Genomic DNA, 23066 nt, shown 5'->3' with positions numbered 1-23066 from the left:
AATAAATGGGGAAAACAATGGAAACAGTAACAGACTTTATTTTCTTGGGCTCCAAAATTACTGAGGAAGGTGACTGCAGCCATGAAATTAAAAGATGCTTGCTCCTTGGAAGAAAAGCTATGACAAACCTAGACAGCGTATTAAAAAGCAGAGATATCACTTTGCCAACAAAGGTCTGTATGGTCAAATCTACAGTTCTTCTAATAGTCAGGTATGGATGTGAGGCTGAATGACAAAGAATTGACGTTTTCAAATTATGGTGCTGCAGAAGACTCTTGAGAGTCCCTTGGACAGCAAGGAGATCAAACCAGTCAATCCTAAAGGAAATCAACCCTGAATATTCATTGGAAGGATTGATGCTGAAGCTGCAGCTCCAGTATTTTGGCCACCTGATGCGAACAGCCAACTCATTGGAAAAGATCTTGATGATGGGAAAGATTGAGGACATGAGAAGGGGGTGACAGAGGATGAGATGGTTGGATGGCATCATCAACTCAATGGACATGAATATGAGTAAACCCTGGGAGATAGTGAAGGACAGGGAAGCCTGGAGTGCTGCAGTCCCTGGGGCTGCAAAGAGTCAGACACTGAACAACAACACATGAGAAAACTAAAAACTAAAAAGGCAGCAGGTCTGCAAGTGTACAGCACTCGGGTAACACTTTTATTGCTAAATATTCGAAGTTTTCTAAGTAGGGCAAATAAGTAGCCCCATAAAATCTGGTGCCTTTTTCTTCAGTGAGGAAATACTTGGAACCCCATTAGAAGCAGAGAATTATATTCATGAAATGAAAGAAGTAAGTTACAGAATGATAAATATAGACTGGGACTTGGTTTTGAAGAAAAAATATAAAGATAATATATTTGTTTGTACACATAACACAGTATGGAAATATATACACCAACATTATTAAAGGGTAGGATTTGAGGAAGATTAAGAGTGCAAACATCTGTATATAAACTGACAGTTTTTCTTCCTGAAAATGAGAATTTGTAATTTATTTAAATAAAGAAAAAATATTTTAAAGAGCTCTTTTGTTTGAGATAACAAAAGCAGGTATATTTGTCATTGAAAATAATGGACAAAATCCAGTTTTCTAAAATCCAATTTTCTAATTTTCTAGTAGTACAACTATTAGCTACAGGTAAGTCAAACAACAGACAGAGGTGGACAAACCCAAGGTTCTTTGAAAATCCTGTTTTTCTCACTTCTCTTTCTTTGGTGTTCTGTCACCTAAAATGTAATTATTCAGAAGCTGGTTTTTAGAAAGAGTCCCTCTTCTGAAAATAATGCTTATTGAGAACAACCTGGACATGATTCAAGAACTGACTGCAGGTCACAGTTGCCTTACACAATAAATTTTATAACTTGCCCCCAAAGAGATCGGATCACACACAGCATTAGAAAAGATGGTGAGATCATCTGCTTGTTTGTCCTTGGCTTAGATTTAAACAGGCAACCAAAGAAATTCTAGTCAAAGAATGACTATGTGTAAAAACATACAAATATGAAAAGACTAGCAACTCTACATTTTCAAAAATTGTCTGCGGTGTCTTGTTAGAAAAAGAAGTCTTGTTAAAAAAAAAAAAAAAGCCTTATCTTTATAAGCCTCAGAGAAATAATTTGCTATAGTTCAAAAGTTAAAAGCCTTCTTAGAGATAAGAGAGAAATACAGAAAAAGAGATCATTTCCGAGACAGAATAAATAAATGGATAGTTACCAGATTTTTGTTACACTGAAATTTAGCATCTGAAAAATCATTTTAATAGAGTACAATAATAAATAGATGAATGAGACTGGGCTGACTCCACAGTCTCCTTTTAATGACATTTATCCTCTCACTCTCCAAATTTGGGACATGTTGAGCATCAAAAAGAACAATACACAGAAGTGATTATAAAGTATTAAATGAGTAAAAATCCACGAATTCACCATGATCATTTAAAGAGAGAAAGGGAAAAAATAAAGAAAGTTCCTTTTTCTATAATGTCACCCAATAAAAGTAGAAGGAAAGATATTTAGAAAACCACCATGTTGCATCCCCAAGGCAATAACTGATTCAGGCAAGGATCAGCAAAGTAAACTCAAGCCATTAAGTCGAAAGTTATGAAGAACAGGATATCCACATTGTACCAAAGAATCACTCATAAATACTAACCATCTGCAAAGAGGAAAAACAAAACCTTTACAGTGGAGAAAGCTCTGCTCACTAACTTGACTAAGGGATCACTCTTAAATTCAGTAATAGTAGGTAACCTGATATTCTGTTTCTTGATGTGAAGCAATAAAAGTCTGCAAGGGCACTAGTGAAATTTTCTTTCCAAGACTGTTCAAACCTGAATCCAATCAAGCCCTCACTGTTTACAGAAAATAGAGGGACTAGAAGATGTTAAAAAAAAAAAAACATAAACAACCAAATCCAGAATGGGGCCCTTCTACAAGACAACTGTGCTGACTTTAACAACCAAATGTCATTATAAAAAAATATGGAGAGGTTACTCTAAGATTAAGATCCTGATGCTGGGAAAGCCTGAAGGCAGGAGAAGGGACAACATAGGACAAGGTGGTTGGATGGCATCACTGACTCAATCGACATGAGTTTGAGGAAACTCCAGGAGATGGTGAAGGACAGGGAAGCCTGGTGTTCTGCAGTCCATGGAGTTGCAAAGAGTCGGGCACTACTGAGCAACTGACAACAACAAATTCTAAGACTAGGGATCTATAGCCAAACACACAGTATAACTGACTGAATCCTGGTTGGAGGGAGCAGTGAAGCTGCTATTTAAAAAATCTTGAAACAAACTGGAAAGTTATTGAATAGAGATTAAACATTTGATATTAAGAATTATTGTCAATTTTCCTTAGGTGTGATCATGGTGTTGTGGTTATATAGAATCACCTTGTTCTTAGGAAATACCTGGTTTTTATAAATGAAACATCATGATGCCTGAAATTTACTCTAAAATGATGTAGTAGTGTAGTAGGGACAGGAAAGATTACCAAAATCTGTCTTCAACCCACAAAACCAGCAATATAGTTTAACCTAATATATTCATATAGAGTGTTAAAGCATGCATGGCAAAATGTTAACAATTGTTGAATCTAGGTGGTAGTTACACAGGTGTTTACTGTACTATCCTTTCAACTTTTCCATGTTGAAAAATTTTCATACTTAGAAGCTGGGGGAGAGAGGAGGTTTTCACAGAAATATTTTCCTTAGAAAATATTAAATGTACCTTCAGTTTTAAAGAAGCACCTCAACCATTCTCAACAAGTGAATTGCTTGTCCTCATTTATGTACCATCCCTTCGAATACTCTTAAAATCTGCCTTAATTATTGTAAATAATATTTCAAATGCTAGAATAGGCCTAATATAAATCCCACAATAATCAGCACAAGATTTATAGGTGTAAACATCTGGTTTTATACCCAAATAACAAACTTAACAGCAGGAAAACAAATCGTTTATTACAGCATATAATGTGTTATATTAAATTTACACAAAGATATATAAAAACACATACTGTTTATATCATACAGTCATTTAACATCAACAGGAATATCAAAACAAATACTACTCATGCACAAAACATGCATATATTGATATAAAAAAGCAATTTTACACAATACTGTTTACCAAAAAATTTTTTTTTTAAAAAAAGCCCTTCCAAGGCAGGGTCAGTGGTCCAATCTGGACTGGATTGCACGAATATGTTTGGGCTGATATTTAAATGGCACAGTGCTCTGTGAGCAGTTCTGAGCTTGGAGTCGCACCCAAGAGTTATTTCATTAGGAGTGAATTTCTCTGCACCCAAAGATGAAAACTTATACCAAAGGCAAGTTTCCAAAGGAGGAATGGTTGGATCTGCTGTAAATCAGAGAGGGGGAGAAAGGCATCAATTTTGGGTAAATGGCCCTAGAAGGGGTTACTGTAACCAGGGCCTAGGCACCAAGGGTGGCAAAGGTTTTAGCGAATCCTTTTAAGGTATTACCAGCCTCCCTACCCAGATCACCTTTCTGGATGTAGGGTGTGGTCTTCAAGTTCTGAGTCCAGTAAACCAAACAGTTCTGAGAAGAAAACAGAATGGGGCTACATCTGAGAAAAGCAGAATATATAAAAAATGACAGAAAACCATGACTGCCCCTTGTATCTGCTTCACACAACTGTATGTGATACCCCCAACAGGAAAACCCTCATGGCGACGCTGCCCTGAAGAACCAAAGAAGCAAATGCATGTCCTCAAATGCCATCCACCTGACCTCCAGATCAAAAGGTCTCGTCCACTTAACACCTGAACATCAAAACCTGTGCCTTCACCAATGCTCAGACCATTTCAAAGAAAAATCTGATACCACAAAATTCACTCACTGTCACCACCATTAGAAACTCAATATTCACTTCTAACCAGCAAAAAAAAAAACATTCTTTACCTTCCATTAAAGGCACTAGTGTCCATACGTGACGAAGATGAGACAAAAATTCACCTCGGTTTTCTCTTAACCAAAGGAAAGCACTCCGTGAAATTATTACACACAAAAAAGGCAGACACCACCGACTGGGGGGGAACTAGAGAGCCCCACTCTCTTCACGGAGGACGTGCCTCAGACGGTCGTCATCAGTTTCAAAGAGCCCGACCGAAAGCGGAGGATCTTCTTCTTGAGGTTGTGTGAGGCCTTAATCTTGACGAAGGTTTTGGTGGGGTTGTGGCGGAGGTCGGGAGCCGGGACCGGCTGCAGCGGCAGCGTCTGCACGAACTGGGACCAGATCAAGCCCCCGCTCTCCTCCGAATCGCTGGTGCTCGTGCTGTCGCCCACGAAGTCACCCTCGCTCACGCTGGACTCGCTGTCGCCGAAGCAGTTGGTGGTATAGTTGCTGCGCTCGTCCTCGCTGGTGTCCAGCACGGTGGAGTGGAACAGGGACTCGCACTCGGCCGAGTACTCGGAGTCGCTGGCCGCGTACGCGTAAGGGCTGGCGTAAGGCCCGGCCGCAAACAGCCCCGCGGCCTCCCGCCGGCCCCGCCGCGCGCGCCGCAGCGCCTCCTCGTACGACACCTCGGCGGCCGACCTCCACCGCCGCGAGTCGGTGCGCTTGTGCTTGGGCTTGGCCACCACCGCCTCCCGGCCGTGGCCGTGGCCGTGCGCCCGGCTCCCCGCGCGGTGGCCCGTCCCCAGCGGCCGGCTGGGGAGCCCCGCGTCGGCCTGGCCGCCCCCGCCCCGCCGCGCCTTCGCCGGGGCTCGCCGCAGTTTCTTATTTGTATCCGTGTCGTCGGGGAACCGACACTTCTTGCCGGCCGCTCGGGCCTTCTCCCTCACAGCGGGCAGAGCACTTTCCGGCCCGTGGACGGCCGGCGCCCGGTGCTTCACGGCGGAGCCCCTCAGGGCGGCCGCGGGGCGCGCACCCCGGGGCGGCCTGACCCCCGGGGGCGGCGCCAGGACGGGCGGCGCCTTCCCCAGGGGCCCTTCCTCCAGGCTCTGAGAAGAGGAGCCCTCGCTTCTGAAATCCAGGGCCGGCCGCTCTTCCGCCGGGAAAGTGGGGGGCAGCAGGGCTGAGGCGGCGGGAGGGGGCGCCAGAGTGCCTGCCTGCGGGCTGTTTTTCTGTGGCACCTTTTTCAGTGGCTGGACCACTTTGTTCTCTTGCAGCGGTGCCAGGACCCTCCCAGGGCTCTCTTTCGGAGAGGCAGCTGGGATCTGCCCGCTTTCCTTAGAGGACTCCCCTGTCCCAGCGGGGGGACACCTCGCATGTTCCTGGGAGACGGGCTTGGAGGTTTTGGGCAGATGCTTACCTTGAAGTTCGGTAGCAGTGCCTGGAGAACAGCCTTCAGGCGCGGGCAACCTCTTGCTTTCCAGAGGTTCTGGCTTTGATTCTTTTGACCACTGTTTTGGTGGGGAGAAGGCCCCATTGTCCAAAGAAGGGATGCCTCCGGAGGGCAAAGGCACCTGTTTCGAATTCTTAAGGTTCCCACTGTTGCCCTGTGAGACGCCCCCAGTCACTCTGACACAAACGCTCCCATTCCTCAGAAGCCCCTTCGTGGGGTCAGCGTTTACACTGGTCCTCGGTTTGTTGGTCCTTACTGGGTGGGTTTTTTTCTGGACCAGGCTCAGAATGTAACCATCCATCTTCTTGCTGGATGAAGGATGGGGAGCAGACCACAAACTGCTTGGAGATGGTAAGTTAGTGTCTGTCTTGACGGTGTCCAGCTCAGATCCCGCACAGACGTCGTTGGCATGGTTACCAAGCCGCTCCTCTTCCCTCAGCGGGTTGCCGGTCAGGCAGAGGAGGAACATTGGGCTCTGCACGGCCACGGCATGAAGTGGACTGGGGTAGCGATACACATCATTCCCATTTTTAGACACCAGATCACACTGGTACTTGGGATTCACATCTGCAATGACAGCAAGGAAATTAGATTGTGGTGTGGAGGGGAAACAGCCAACTGCCCTTGAGGCCTGGTCTTCACAATGGCCTTCTTTATATTCCAGCCATCGTATGAGATCTGAAAAACATTTAAAGGTACACTCTGAAGAAATGAACTGGTCAGCACCAGCTTGATCAGGCCAGTTTCTATGAAGACAAATTCAGGGGTAGTGAGATAATAACAAAGAATCAACAAATACTAGACAAGCTACTCTATTATTTCACATACAGTTCATACTACTGGATGAGGAAAAAAATAATCAACAAAGGAATTTTTAACAGGATATAACTCTGAAGGAAAAATAATCAGCCATTAAAAATACTTTCAAACTATTGAATAATATATGGAAAACATTTGAAAGTGAAGTGAAAATCATAATTTTATAATTTTATTAAGATGATATAGTCACAGAAAAAAGTCTGAAATGAAGCATGCGAAGATGCTAATAGTAGCATCTCAAAGTGGTAGGAAAGCAAGTAATGGTACTTTCTTCTTTTTCTATTTTCTAACTTGTCAGTAAAAGTATATGTGCTGCATTTATAACTGGAAAAATAAATGTTTTTTGAGCCATTCTTTCTCTGGGCCACTTTCCCTTCTATGTTCTATTCCTGGTTTCCCTTTAAATATTTGAGATAAACTATACTTTCATGGCCTTTCTCCTCATTTTGAATTTTTTTTAAGACCTAATTCTTAATGACATGTGTTTGAATATAACTGTCAATTGAAAGGTCAGGGAAACTAATCTAATTTCAATCAAGACTAAATTTAAATAATAGTCACCTTATGTTTTTAATAGTGATACTAAAAAAGCACAATATTTTATGAAGGAATTTTTGATGAGGCTTTAAAAGATTGAGGAGTAGTACTAATGAATAAAATTTCCACATCTCAAAAACATAGATGCCGAAATATAATGAAATCAAGCTTTCTTGCTTAATTAGATTATTCTGATCTCTTATCCTGGTATATATTATAATATCAAATCCTCTGAGTGACTTTCGCTTCCCTGGTAGCTAAGACGGTAAAGTGTCTGCCTGCAATGCGGGAGACCCAGGTTTGATCACAGGGTCGGGAAGATCCCCTGGAGAAGGAAATGGCAACCCACTCCAGTACTCTTGCCTGGAAAATCCCATGGACAGAGGAGCCTGGTAAGTTACTGGTCCATGGGGTCACAAAGAGTAGGACACAACTGAGTGACTTCACTTTCCTTTCTTTGAGTGACTTTTAGTTACAGAAGATCAAAGTTTTTGTCCCTATTTAATTTGCTTTCCATTGTAATTATATTTATTCACTCAAATATTGAAAAGCTACTATGTGCTAGATTCTATGTTAATTGTTTAAAGGAAAGCCCTGTGAATTTCAATGATTATTAGCAGTCTGGGTGGCAGGGCCAATCTAGACCCAGAAATGATATTTAATCCCAATAAACATATTTATATTATTATATTTATCATATTTAATGATATTTATTCCCAATAAACAGCTTGTTGTAAGAAGGGGAAATCTCTCTAGCTAATATCTGTGCCCATTCTTCCTCACTACCCCAAGGCCTATCCTTATCTTACTTAAAGCCACATTTAGCTACATGACACCCCTCATCCCTATTCCCTCTTTTCTAGAGTTAAGAAACAAGACAGACATCCCAGCCCCCAAAGGCCAACCCAACTGTCTCAATTATGAGAATATGTAACATTTGGGATAGAGGAGTCTGTCCTTAAGGAAAACCTATACCAAAGTACCTTTAATGGGTTTATAAAACTTCCCTCTGAAACCAAATCTGCAGAATGAAAGGCATCAATTACCAATGAATTTGAGACCCAGACACTCTAGATAACATAGATCTGTGCTTCCCCAAATGATTGCTGCTAACAACACACACTACAAAGACACCAGGTGATTAGCAGCCTCAGTTGTTTGGTGTTATGTTTGCACTGCTGAGACTCAGAAATTCAGCCTATACCTAAGTGGACAATACATAAAACCAAGGGTATAGTGACTTGTGCCAGAACCTATCACCTCCTCTAATCTCTGTATTGTCTCTGCTCTTCTGAGAAATCACATTAAATCAGAATTAAGGCAGATGTCCCAAATTTCAGCAACAACTCTACCATTCAGCAAAGAGAAGCCTCTGACAAAAGGCATGTAATTCTTCCTGTTTGATGAGAAGGTTGAACACAACACTTGCTGAATTCCCTTAGTGTGTTGGAAAAACAAGGATCTGGCAGTTAGTCCTAAGCTTGAACCCTGCCTCTGCCACTTACTCGCTATATATAGTCTTAAGCAACTTACCAAACTTAACCTCACCGGGCCTCCATTTTCTGATATATAAAATGGTTTCTGACAACACTTGCACCTTGCAGAACTGTATGGAGGATTCAAAGCAGAGAAATGTATGCAGAGCATACAGCAGTGTGTGAGACACATAGTGGAAATGGAGAAACTCTTCCAGAACCAACAATGGCATGATTCTCTCTAGAGATCACTGCAATAATAGCCCCAAATGGAGGAAATGGTGGAGGGGATCTAACCCCATCCACCTACTAAAAGAAGAGAGAGCTGCCATCATGCAAGGCATTCTGGAGAACACGGAGGGGCCACTGCCGCCAGAAGAGCCAAGCAGCTCTTAAGCAGGCTGACAGATATATTTAACTCGATGGAAGCTTTGGTGGTGGTGGTGTAGTCACTAAACCACTAGTCATGTCCAACTCCTATGACCCCATGGACTGTAGCCTGCCAGGCTCCTCTGTCCATGGGATCTCCCAGGCAAGAATACTGGAGTGAGTTGCCATATCCTTCTCCAGGGGATCTTCCTGACCCAGGAATCAAACCTGGGTCTCCTGCATTGCAGGTGGTCTCCTGCAATGCAGAAGGATTCTTTTCCGACTGAGTTACCAGGGAAGCCTTAACTTTAAATGATTAAAGGAAGAAGAAAACAGATCTAAAGTAATTTTGAAAACAAAATGCAAACAAGTTAACAGCAAAGATTCAGAAACAGAGCTCAAGATCTATAATATTGGGACAGGCTTTCTAAAGATAAGCTATCTTGCTACCATCAGGATATAAAGCCAGGTAACACCAAAAAAGGACTGGGAATAGTGGTGATCTTGATTCTAGATGCAGCTATGGCACTAAAGGCAAAAAGCAGATGAAGTTCTCTGTCTTCGTTTTTCATCAGTAGAAGGGGCTGAAGCTAGACAACTTTTAAGGACCTTTGACCCCTTCCAATTAAAAATGTCTATCAATTCTGTAGATAAAGAAGTTGTGGTATATATACACAATCGAAAATTACTCAGCCATAAAAAGGAAGTCATTTGAGTCAGTTCTAGGAAGGTATAGAGCCTATTATGCAGTGAAGTAAGTCAGAAAGAGAAAAACAAATATCATATATTAATGCATATATATGGAATCTAGAAACATGGTACGGATGAACCTATTTGCAGGACAGGAATAGAGAAGCAGATATAGAGAACAGACTTTGGATACAGCGAGAAGAAGATGGAACCAATTGAGAGAGTAGCATTGAAACATATATTACCATACGTAAAACAGATAGCTTATGGGAAATTTCTATATAACACAGGGAGCTCAATGCAGTGCTCTGTGACAACTTAGAGGGGTAGGATGGTGTGCAGTGGGGGTAGGTTCAAGAGAGAGGAGACATATGTATGTTTAAGCCTGATTCAAATTGTTGTGTGACAGAAGCCAAGACAATGCTGTAAAGCAATTATCCTCCAATTAAAAATAAATTTTTAAAATGTCAATTCTAAAAAGTCTTACCTGCAGATTTGGGGCAACCATCTGAAATAGTCAAGGTTGCCTCCAAGGGGCTGCAGAAGCACGTGCTGGAATGACAACTGGATAAACACTCACTAAAGACCGAGTTCGAGGAATTGGACAGGGATCCCGAAGCCCCATCACTCAGTTCATAAAACCCTACAAATCAAAACATCACTTAAGGTTAAGATCATGTCAAGCAAAAACACACATTTGTGCTTAAAAGGAAAAGGGGTAATCATGTACAAAAGAGAGAAAAGAGAGAATATGGGGGGGGGGGTGGCAATTTTGGTTCATGAGATATAGTGTCTTGACTTTAGAGTTTCGTTTCCAGCAATCCTCAGAAAAAGGCAAAGAGCCCATAAGTATGAGTACATTTCAAAGTTGAGAGTACTCTCACTCTCAAACTGACCTTCCTCCTTGACCCCACCTTTAAAGATGGGCAAGGAAAGAGACTCAGATCTGTCAGAGTGTCAACTTTTTCACAAACATTTCAGAAAAAATAACTTGAAGAGAAAAACAAATCTATGTAAGCAGCCAAATGGTTTAGAGGGAAAAAAGAAAACTTTTGAAGTGGTCTCAGGAAGTTGAAGTGTGACTAATTTTCTAGCCCTGTTCCGACTTTCTCAAGTTTCAAAGGAGGATCGTGCTTCCAGAAATTTGCATAGAAGCTTTTATTTTTAAACTCAGGGGACTTCAGTCAGCTGAGTCTCATTGTTAAAAATTTTGTTGTCTAATGAACTCATCTATGAAACAGAAATAAGACTCACAGACATAAGAGAACAGACTTGTGGTTGCTGGGGAGTGGTGGGCAGGGATAGATTGGGAGTCTGGCATTGGCTGATACAAATCATTACATAGAAAATGGATGGCAATTTTCTCCCAATTAAAAATCAATTTAAAAAAAAGAAAACACAAACAACAAGATCCTACTGTACAGCACAGGAAACTATATCCTGTGATAATCCATAATAGAAAAGAACGTGAAAAAAGGATATGTATACAAATAACTGAATCACTCTGCTAAACAGCAGAAATTAACACATCACTGTAAATCAACTATATTTCAATAAATTCATTGCTGATTTTGTTTCCCTGTCATGCAACTGAATAACAGACTTTCCTTGTTTTGTTTTGCTGTAGCGTCTCTGTACTGGAAACAAACTCCTTTGTCCTTTGCAGGTCTGGGGACGCCAAGCACAGGGGGCCTCAGAGACAGAACTCCTGACGGCAGCGTTTCTCCTTGTGCCCCCACACTCACCTGAGCTGGGGCGGCTGTCTGTCTCCAGGTGCTCTTCAGACGTCTTTTCCACATCCAGTCTCAAGTCACTTATCTGCTTGTCGAGTTCCTGCAACTGGTTCAACAAACCGGCATCTCTTCTCCTCAAACAATTCTAATGAGGAAGAAACAGAGAAGGGGAAAAAAAAAAAAACATTTTGGTGACAAACAACTACAAAGTTGGCTCTATGTATTCAAATTACCATCTGAAGAGATCCCTAAATTTTCCAAAACCAAAATTTTACTGGATGACCTGAAGCAAAGAAAAACTTCCAAGAATATGTCCTGTTTAATTCCACTTTCTCACATTTTGTGGTGATATAAAGTTTCTTCATAAAAACAAGACTTGCTTTCAGTTTCAGCTAATATATATACAAACCTACTTTTTATAGGTAGGGATATGAAAAACCCACTGAGACTTTTTTTAAAAAACCTCTGTGTACAGGCAATTTATTAGAAAACAGTACTTCACAGTAGACTCTTTAATTTGAAGTCAGAGTGTAACAGATTTCCTACAATACACTATAATCTTTCTCAGGTGAGATTTTCTGGCCAAATGTCCTGCAGAGCTTTGATTTCTATTAGTCACTTTGTGGGGTTTAATCAGTCTTAGGGCCTTTGAAAGAGAGAAACTAATACTAACAGCCTGTGCCAAGTATAATGTGAGCTGGCAGAATCCAAAACCCTCAAGGGAAGGGCCATCAAGATTTGAACTCAACTCGGGTTTCCAAAGGTGACAGGCTGTAGTGCTGTCACACCGCCACCTAGTGCTTCCTATTGCTGGGAAAGCAAAAAAAAAAAAAAAAACAAAAACTCAAAGGCATCTGGTTCAAATCACAAACGCCAAGTCTACAAATGAAAATAGTACCACAAACACTGACTGGACGGGAATTCTCCTGACATGCTGTCCTGCTCCTCTCCAGGGAACAACAGGAATGCGCCACTCACAATTGTGAGATTCATGAAGACAAGAAGGTGCTATTGTATAAGACAATGCACACAATGTCAATGACCAGGCATAACCAGCAACAATTGAATCAGTCTGCTACCAAAACCACAGCAAAATGCCAACCCTGAAATATTGCACAAACCACTACTTCCACACGGCCTTACAAAACAGACGCAAATGAGTATGTGTTCCTCCTGTCTGTCCTTGAACTTGAAAAGCTTGGACACATAACATGCTTGCTTGTTAGAAAGAATTTCTTCAGGAAAAAATGAACCAAACAAGTAAAATCACTTTGATGCTCAAAAAAGAGAGAGACAAATTATTTCAAAAAAGATAATACAAGAAAACACTGGACAACCACACGGCATCACTCAGCAAGAGAGACATTATCTAGTGGGTGTCTAGTTTAAGATAGCATCACATGGTCAGATAAGGATTTTCTTTCTTTCTTTTTTTTTTTTTCTGTTTTCAAAACTACATTTTTGAGGTCATGGAAACAAAGCTGCCGCCATTTCTCTGAGGCTGGGTCAAAGCTGTTCATCAATACATTAAGCGTCAAAGTTCTTTTTCTTCCCCGTTAATGAAGACGGCAGAGAATGTCTGAGATGCTGACACAAATCCAATATGATAAATGCTCCCTGAGAGGAGGTTTTCCCTTCCGCCCACCTCCACCTCAAGTCACAACGAGCAGAACGTATGAGAGGAGGGGGCACTTTCTCCAGCCAAATTTCCATCATGTGCATCTGTTTTAGCCGGCTTATACAAAGGGCTTCTATCTGAAATTAAGCAGCAGAGTAGGCAAAAGCTGGCAGGCTGGAGTGGGGGAGCCCAGGGAGAGGCAGGCAGGGCTCCCCGCGGCCGCTTCCGTGTAATAGTAAAATTCGGCACTGGACAGTCAATCGCGCCCCCAAAGTCCCCTCCTCGGCTTTTGTCCCCTCTCGGCGGGAGGAACTGAAGGCAAGAAGCCCTCCAAAGAAATGCTATTTTAAATGAGGGTTTAACCTTCGGGGAGACGGCAGGCATTCGTTTAACTAGAGCGATTGGAGGTTCCGACCAGACGACTCCAAGAATCCCGAAGGCAGGGCCGGAGGAGAGAGCGGCCACCCTCGCCCGGGCAGTCCGCGCCGGGTCTCCGGCCCCTCACCTGACACAAAGCGGGCACACGCCGGGATCGCGTGGGCGTCGGCAACCCACGCGCCCCCGGGGACCCGCAGGAACCCAGGTCAGGGAAGGGCCGGGCGGGGGTCCCGGGAAGCCAGAGGGTTGCTCCTAGCTAGAGGCACCCACCACGGACCACCTGCCCGATCCCCGGCCGTCTGCAGGGACAACCGTGCCCCCACCTCCGGGTACGACCTACCAATTGCTTCCGCAGCAGCAAGATGTTCTCCTCCAAGAACTTCTCCTCCAGGCGGTTGCGCTGCGTCGCCTCCCCCGGCAGCTCCCCGGAGCGGGCTGCAGCGGCCCCCGCGCCGCCGGTGCCGCGCAGGGCGCCCCGGACCAGCAGCTCCTGGCGCTGGCGCAGGTACTCCAGCTCCGCCAGCCCGGCCAGCGTGGCCTCCTGCCGCTCGCGGGTGCGCTGCCGCTCCGTGTCCGCCTCGCCCTTCTCCCGCCAGCGCCCCTCAGGCTCCGCCGTGCGCTGCTCTCCCCGGGCCAGCGCCGGCGGCTCCTGCTCCTTAGCCGTCCCGGTCGGACTCGGCTTCATGGCCCCCAACCCGGCCGCGCGCACCCGTCCTCGCAGCCGGGCCGCCCGGGCGGAGAAGCGGGCGCTAGGGCTGCGGCCTCGGGCTCATGCCTCCGGGCGGCAGGGCGCGGCGGCGGGGGCGGGCACCCGGAGCGCTCAGGACCCGCGCGCGGCCCCGGGCTGCAGCCGTCCGGGCCCCGGGCGGCGCCGTCCGCTGTCGCCGCGCGTCCCTCGCCGCGGCCCCGCAGCTGATAACGCCCTGCCCGGCGCTACGTCACGCGCGGCGGCCAGGCGAACCCCCGCCCGGCGCCCGCCTCCCCGCGCCGGCCCCTCGGCTGCGAGGCCCGCTCCCCCTCGGCTTCCCCCTCTAGTGTCAGGGGCGCCGCTCGCGCTCGGCGCCGGCCTCCTGCTCGCCTGGCCCTCCCCGCTCCTCCCTCTCCCCTCCCCCGCTCTTCCCGCGGGCCTGCTCGCCCCCTTTTCGGGTTTACGGCACCCAGTTTTTGCCTCGCTTCTTATTGGTTCTTTACAATCGCACAAAGCCGGGGGCGAGCACCCCAAGCCCCAGCATCCTGTTACAGCCGGCTTCGCTGGCTGGGTCCGCCAAGGGACGCAGCAGTTGGGCTCCCCAGAGAACTTTCTGAAACTCGACCGAGTTGCAGCCCACCACGTTAACCCTTTCCCCACACGTCCACTGTTCGTATCCACTCAGGCTGCTTTAGGTTTCTTCCACCTTACCAAGCAAGGTGCTGCGAGTGGATTCAGAGACTTTTTCTTGGAGTTGGCTTTTGTGACTCCAAGTTGTAAAGGCAAGCACTCCAAGGCACAGTGCAGCGTTGTCCGAAAACTGTTGAACTCTTGGTTTTGTTGCTGTTGTTTTAATCTTTTCATGGAAGGGGTTTAAAATTAGGCAGGAGGATGTCGCTGTACAGCCAGCGGTTGCATCAATTCTTTTACAAGCTCCGGGCTTAGGGGGTGCGCGTGCGCGTGCGCGCTTTGGTTTTTGTTAAGAGTTTTTTATTGTTGTTATTTAGTCTGCAAGCACAGGAGCTCTGAAACCAGATTGCCTGAATTTGAATCCCCTTTCCTGCCAAGACTAGCTGCGCAGGCAAGTAACTTCACCTCTCTGTGCCTCCGTTTCCCCAAGGGTAAAATGGAACTACTAACAAGGTGCCTGTTGTAAGAATTATAATAATATACAGTATATACTATATATAAGGTGTGTTTACAATGGCGCAGGCACATAGAGAGTAAAGGTTATGTGAGTTAAGTTATATTTTTCTTTTCTTCCTCCAGAAGGGCTTAACAAACTTGCCCCCTGCGGTAGCATTTGTAATATTGTCATCTATGCTTGGGACACTGGTCTCAGGGCATTTCAGTGAGATGGGGTCTGGAAATGCCTTTCGCCAGCTTGTCCATGGGAAAGTGCCATATCTATTTTAAAAGCAGTACATCCAAGAGCCTCAGAAATCGAATTCAGCCAGTTGCAGTTTGCTGAAGTTCAGGCACAATGTTGTGTGAAGGAGTGCATTCTCTATCATTATTTAAGACTCTTAGACCTTTCTTAAGCTTCTTACCCCTGTAAAAATTCTTTCTTTCTCCCCTCTGTGTGGGCCAACCTTCTTCCCTCCAAGATCAGTTCATTTCTCTCCTCTGAATTCCAGTCAACTGCATGAATATTTGATTCTTACCAAATGCTATTTGCATGGTTATTTATCCGGGTATGCACACACATACTATGTACATAGGTGTTTATGTGCATCTATTCTCTCCAATTACATTATTAGGATTCCCTGAAGGCAGTGATTATTTTTCTCTTAGTGTTACTATTGGAAAAGACTCATTAGAAAAGACCCTGGTGCTGGGAAAGATAGAAGGCAGGAGGAAAAGGGGAAGACAGAGGACAAGATGGTTGGATGGCATCACTGACTCAATGGACACAAGTTTGAGCAAACTCCGGGAGATGGTGAAGGATAGGGAAGCCTGGCCTTCTGCAGTCCGTGGGGTCGCAAAGATTCAGACACGACTGAGTGACCTAACAATAAGTATTACTATACTCAGGACAATGCCTTTGCAAGCATTCAAGAAACTGCAGGTTGGTTGTAAATTGTTTTCTCATTAACACACTTTCTAACTAACTTAATCTCTGCAAAAAATAGTTTCACATTTACCAAAAAGCAAAAACAAGAGTTCTCTAGCCACTCTCCATTGACCTCCCCATTGCTGCCCTCACAGACACAAATGGAACTATAACTACAACCACGATTCATAATTAACCAGATTGTATATTAAATCTAAAAATGTAAAAATGGAATTATGCTTGGATGCTCATCAGCATGCAAAATTAATTCTCTTCAGCTCATCTAAGCTTTTTGCCTACTGTGTGCCAAACACAGTACTTGATAATAAAGGAACTAAATTTTCCTTCCTAATTTTAGTAAAGCACTAAAGAATAATGACTGGTCCTCTTTGCCAAATGCCACGCCCCTATGTCCTCTGTCACTGTCTCATGCTATTCATTTATAGGCAAGTTTCTTGCTTTCTAGTTCTGAATTAGATTCCTTCTGGCTGGGTGGAGTCTATTATTGGGGCCTGTGTTATGTCATACACTGACAACTATATTTATATAGTTGAGAGGGGGAAAAAAGCTGAAACATGTTTTTACACACTACTAATAAATCTTGTTAAAGTAGACAGACAAGTCACTGTGTCTCCAAACCTCTCTACCTCCCCAGCCCCCTCCTCACCAAATGCCACTTGGAGCTGGCTCATTAGCCCAAAGCAAACCATTTGCCATAACAGCCTGTACATCTCCATGAAAAAGTGTTCCCAGCAAGTTTAAATATTAAAACTAATGTATTCAAATGGCTCCACCAATAAAATGGTCACAAATAGGAAAAGAGGTTATGCTTTCCAAAGTATCCATTACACATTAATAAATAATGCTGTTCATTCATGCGCCAGTTAAAACAAACTCAGGCTGTCAGATGAAGTTAGAAGCAAGGAGCTCAACACTGTAATTGTTTTTCCAGGAAAACTAATGTTGTCAGATTAAGTGTGCCTGGTTGGGTTGCCCCTATTCTCTTCTTAACCCCACAGCCTGTTTTTCTCCTCTCCGATTTACTCTTTCTTCCTAAGGCTTTCTTCCCTCTTTGAGTCTTTGTTTCGGTTGCAGGTATTTGGGAAGCAGTTGAAGGTGATCACCCACTGTTTGCTGCTCCCTCCTGTCAGTGACAGGATCTCACTTCGCCCTACTGTTCTGATTTTTCTTTCCTTTTCTTTTTAAAGCAAGTGCTGGTGCTTCTTCCTCCACCAGTGCTACTTTGTTATCTCCTTTCTAGTATGGCTCAGCTCTCTTTAGTTCTTTTGCTTTCCCTGGAGGCCTCTGTCTTCTCAGAAAGGCTGCTAATCGACACTCAGAATGTGTGACATTAAAGACAGGTTGGATCTGCCACCCAGAGGATCTAGAGAGTAAGATAAAGTTGCCAGCATGAAAAGGAATCTTGACTGAATATATCACAGTCGTGTGGCTTACGCTTAAAAACATTTCCTGGGCAGAGCCAGGAAAGGTCCCTCAGATGACAGAGTCTGACGCCTTGCCCTTGGGCAGAACAACTCCCAACAGCAGCCCCACAAAGTCTGAGCATCATTGTACAAATGCCTTATCCAGCAGTGAACATTTTTTTGCAGCCCAGCAAAGTAAGGAGCGTCAGTTGCATGTTTTGCTATAGAGCAATGCAACCAAATGATGCCTTCCAGCTTTTATGGCCAAACAAACATAAATGATGTAATTGGGAAAAGCTGTCTCTGAATAGGAGGGAAAAAAATAAAGGGCAGTCTTTTGAGTTGGGGTGATGACCACCATCCTAGGGACAGGGATCAAAGCTCCAGCCAGACATCAAAGCCCATTTGAGTCTAATGCCAGAAGAGCCACAGTGAATTAAACTTCATATATAAACTAATTATAGCTTGACCCCCACAATTAAGCTTCAGTGAGCACATAGAGGAAAGAAAGCAGACATTGAAACAAAAGATCAAGAGAAAAGAAAGTTGGTAGCAAAACTGGGCAACATCGTGGCCCTGACCACTTTACAAATCCTTTGAGGGCAGAGGGGAGCCAGGGAATGGCAGCGGAAACAGCAACCTTGGACAATGCAGGTCTTGTCTGCGAGGCTATGAGACAGCGTCTACTCTCACTGACTCGTGCACAACCAGAGGCATCTTTATTCCTGGAAGAAAAGGTTATCGTTTAGCTTTTTCAGCATTGTTAAAGTTCCCCTTCACGAGATTTCTCTTGAAGGAGTGAGCACAAGGTGATTCCATGAAGTCTGGGGGTGAATTCCCAACACATCTGTCTGGCAGTGCCTGGCATTCCCCACAGTCTATCACAGATGTCGACACCAACTTGGAACTTCAGTCCCTTAGCTCTGCCATGTCAGCTAGTCATCTTTATAGATGAAATGTGTAGCACAGCAACTGTGCAAATTCCCTAGAGCTACCTGCTCTGGTACTAAGACCATGAAAAAAGACTACTTCATCCCCAGGGCAAAATTTAGACGTGTTTCAGTTACAAGTAGCCTCTTTAAACAATTATATTGAGTAAATTTTACCCTTACTCTGATTTGTTGGGACCAGTCACCAATTTTTTGAAAGTCTCAATTGTATGAACTGGTAAACCATCGCACACCTGATCTGACAATCCATAGACTATTTTCAGTCTTTTTTTTTTTTGTAGATAAACATTAGTGCTTTCTTAAAATCACAAAGTCCAAACTTATTACCTGAGTCTCTTGGTTAAGAGAAAAAATTCAAAGCAGGCACTCTTATAAAAATAAATATACACCATCATTATTACATTACATCTCTTTGAGTGATTACTTATGTATTCAATAGATATTTGAGCAGCTAAGACATGTCTGGGACTGGGCATACAGTGGTTAACAAATCAGTTATAGTCCCTACCTTCTTGGAGCTTAAGGTCGAGGAGGAAAACTGGCACTAATTAAACAACTGCACACATTTGTGATATATATATGTATATATATACACACATATATGTATATATATCTCCAAATTGTGAAACAACTGCCAATTAAAGGGATGTGTAAATAATTTCATACTTTAAGAACAGAGGGAAAGTTATCAATATAAATTATCCTTGGATGCTAATACTTCTTTTAATCCTATCTAATGTGTCATCTTAATGAGAAAATATAATTATTGATATTCTATTAAAAAATGGCACCCAGACTTCATTTTTCTTTTTTAAATAATATTTTCAAAATAGATCTATTCTATGATTCTATCCAGAGGGTAATATCAAATGAAATCAAATATACACACACACAATTGATCTTTATAAAAAATATTTTTACAGAGAAGAGAATTTTATATTTAACTTTGTATTATCTTTTTAAAAAATATTTGCTTAGAGCTACATTTGAAATGTCTATGGGGAGATACTTGTCCTATAGCAAAATAACTCAAAATTTTCATCTATCATCATTAAAAGGTAATTAATGCATGTAATTAAACTTTAAGATAACTAATTTCCTTACAGATCCATTTATTACCTTTTCCTCAGAATAATCTGAGGGAGGAGAAAGCATCACTCCAATGCATGGTGCGTGTGTGCGAAGTTGCTTCAGTCGGGTTCAACTCTTTGCGACCCCATGGACTATAGCCCACCAGGCTCCTCTGTCCATGGGGTTCTCCGGGCAAAAATATTGAAGTGGGTTGCCATGCCTTCCTCCAGAGGATCTTCTTAAGCCAGGGAATCAAACCTGCATCTCCTGCATTGGCAGGCAGGTTCTTTACCAGTGAGCCACCAGGAAAGCCCTACTTTGAGCAATTTCCAGTTTGGTTTCAACCATTTCTACACCAGCAAAAGGAAATACCAGGTGATGCTCTGCGGGGACCGCTCAGGGTTATTCAGGTGAACAAGGCTTTCGCTGTAGGATTTAGACAGTAGGCCCAGTTGTTTCATTTTCTTTGCTCCTATGAACTAGGTCCCTCTGAGACTAGGGAGAAACTGAACCAGAACTCATGACAAGAACCCCCTCTGAGTTCTGGGCCTGTGTTTGCCTCCAAGGCCCACAAAGCCACTTTAATTAAGATCCCTCGGTGGCCTGGGGACCCCTGTGGAAAAGCCCAGAATGCCATTATCGCCCCCTGAGCGGCTGAAAGCGCCGACTGTCGCTGCCGCCGCCGGAGGCTTAGGTGGCCTCACCCCACGGGGAGCCGTTTCCTCTAATCCCGCTGCACCTCCGTGGAGCGCCCACAGTGTGAAGAGTAGCACATCCACTTCAAACAGAAATCGGGCCTTGCCTGTTTGGGCTGAGGGGCAGGCTGGGGGTGGTGAGGAGTCGCAGATTCAAAGCGAAGTCAGCTGGGATGACAGGCAGTGGCTCCAGCCCCCAGAGACTAAAGCGGCGACAGGAGGCCTAGGGGCTTCCATCTCTCTCTGCACCCTGGGGGGCTCTCCCTCCGGGGGCCGGGACTCTTTGAAGTCGGGGAGGATGGTTTTGACAACAGATGGGATAATTCACTTCTGTTCAGTTTGGTCCATGAAGACCAAATAAATCCAAACAGAGTGGGGAAAGTTTTGCCTCATGACAAAGAAATGCTGCCATTTTGTTACACCCAAACCCTCCCCCTTCCCAGGTCACATGGAGGAATTTGGTTGACCCTCTATAGCCTTTAATAGATGGTTTGCACAGAAGAAAGCATCCAATTCTACCATAGCACTTAACTATTGTGGTGAGAGGATGTTCACCGAGGACAGGACAGACCAGATTTGAACTCCAGATGCATCACACTCGATGGCGTGGTAATGCTCAGCAACACTTGGTGTTGCCAGCTTGGACCTCTCAGCCTCCTTTTTCCTCATCTGTAAAATGGGCCTTATATCTAACCTTAAAGAGAGGTTGTGAAATGTCTGGAAATAAATGTTGGTTACCACAAAGTCCCAAATGTTATGCTTCCATGTTCACACTCACACAGCAAAGGGACATTTAAGGGCATTCCTCTCAGAGACAAATTATCGTTAACCATTGCTTTGCCAGTTTTCTCTTTCTTTGAAATGTTTCCTAAAGCATACATGTCATATTGTTTTTAGAACACTTTATCTGGTTTTGAACTAGGTCTGAGAGAGATTTTTGAAGTGTAGCACTATGATTTCACCCACTGGCACTTGGGGCTGCCAAGATTAAACACAGGGATCCTGTCCTTAGAAACCATATGGACCAGGAGAGCAAGATGGTATGCTAGAAAGAGCATGCATAAGCTTTGACCGGCATTCAACTCCTTAAAAAGTCCTTTAACCTCTCTGAGCCTCAATTGCCTGATTTGTAAAAGGCAATCACAGTTAGTTCACAGATAGCATGTGAAGGATTGGCTAATAGTAAATATTGAAGAACTGTTGACTTCTTTCTTAGCCTTCATCAATTGTCAGAGGTATTACTTAGGAAATGAAGTTTATTTGGCCCCTTCCTTTTTTAGCATGGCCTCTGATTATGAAAAATTTAAAGACACAAAAGTAGAGAGAATTAATGAATTCTCATGAAACCGTCACCCAGGTTAACAATTATAAAAAGATTATGAACAGGGTACATTTAGAAATTAACGTTTTGATAATTCGAGAGTCAACAGATATAAAATAGAGTTACAGATTAGAGCTATATTTCCATCTTTAGGTTAATGCCAGGCATATAATAGGCACTCAACACATACTAGATATTATTATCACTATTATCAATTACTTTTTTCTAAATGTACCCCAAAACTTTTTACAGACCTTATATAATACACTTTGCATCCAAAAAGCACAAAGAATTTCCCACAATCCTTACACTACACCTTGACATGGGGAGATGAAGTTACTCTGCAGAGGAGTGATTCTCCCAACCTCTCAACCCCAGTTACTGGTCCCGTGGTTCTTGTTCTTCTGCACCGATGACTTTTCCCCTCGTGCTCTGTCTCACCTGCTGAGCTTGGCAGTGAGCTTCTTGAGAGCTGGATTCATGCCTGATGCAGCTTTTCCTCTCCAGGGAAAGTGGCCGGACCGGGTGAGTGCTTAATGCTCATAGAGTCTGGAACGAAGTACCATTAGGAAAAGAACTAGTTAAGCCAAATTAGCTAAAGCATCCCCAATGTCTAGACTGAGTTTCCTTTATTTGGATTAGAGAGCTCTTTTTCATGAACAACTAAATCTACTATGTTACATAGATTAAACTTAATGGACCCTTTTGGCCATTATACATAGAAACACTGAAGCCAAGAATGCAAATTCAAAAACTCAGAAGTAACTTCTTGGCTTAATTAATGTTGCCTCTTAATTCAATTTGACTTTAAACTCCTCAAGGGCAGGGACAAATCCTTCTTCCTTTCTAACTCACCTAGAACAAAGTCAGATACAAAGCAGATACTCACCAAATGTTTGTTTAATTCAATTGCTTTTCAAGGTAGACTAAGATGGAATCCCCCATCTGTGACAGACTGTCTTTGGAAAATTCTATTAATAGTTATTTAGAAACAAAATTGGCTACTTTTTCAGTCGGCTTCACTTTCAGAAACATCTTTTGTAAGTTTTCATCTTTTAGGCAAATATTGAGGAAACAGGAAAAAGAGAAAACTATTCCATTTCTGAAAAGATAAGAATAAAGTCTGATAAAGACAAAAGGCATCTGGGGTCAGTAGAGTTAAAACAAACTCAGACTGCCCAGCCTGTTTGAAGTTGACAAGAAGCAGAGAATGACCCATTGGTCCATGATGGAGCACAAAGCAACTTAATCAGCATTTCATCAATGAGATGACACCATGGGGTAGCCCAGCTAGGACAAGTGGCACTGTGTAAAAAGCCCTGGGTATTCTTACCCAAAGAGCATTTCTACCTGAGCACATCTTTGGGTGTTTGTATGTGTGTGTGTAAGGATAAGGAATGCCAGGGGCTATCACTAGTGTGGGGTCC

The 23066-nt window shown here is 43.6% G+C and overlaps 1 protein-coding gene across 1 annotated transcript; it reads right to left on the bottom strand.

The window, feature by feature from the left end:
* Window positions 1–3450: 3450 nt before the first annotated feature.
* DACT1 (dishevelled binding antagonist of beta catenin 1) lies at window positions 3451–14503 on the bottom strand. Its single transcript, XM_020893665.2, has 4 exons — window positions 13778–14503; window positions 11454–11586; window positions 10196–10351; window positions 3451–6385 (listed from the first exon to the last, which is right to left on the bottom strand). Exons 1-4 carry the CDS (start codon window positions 14120–14122, stop codon window positions 4605–4607), a joined length of 2415 nt encoding a protein of 804 aa, XP_020749324.2. The 5' UTR covers window positions 14123–14503; the 3' UTR covers window positions 3451–4604.
* Window positions 14504–23066: the final 8563 nt, after the last annotated feature.

The sequence above is a fragment of the Odocoileus virginianus genome, chromosome 6, assembly GCF_023699985.2.
Source record: "Odocoileus virginianus isolate 20LAN1187 ecotype Illinois chromosome 6, Ovbor_1.2, whole genome shotgun sequence".
Classification (NCBI taxonomy): Eukaryota; Metazoa; Chordata; class Mammalia; order Artiodactyla; family Cervidae; genus Odocoileus; species Odocoileus virginianus.
Note: the sequence above shows the minus strand (reverse complement) of the source record. Positions and strands in the feature narration are given on the sequence as shown.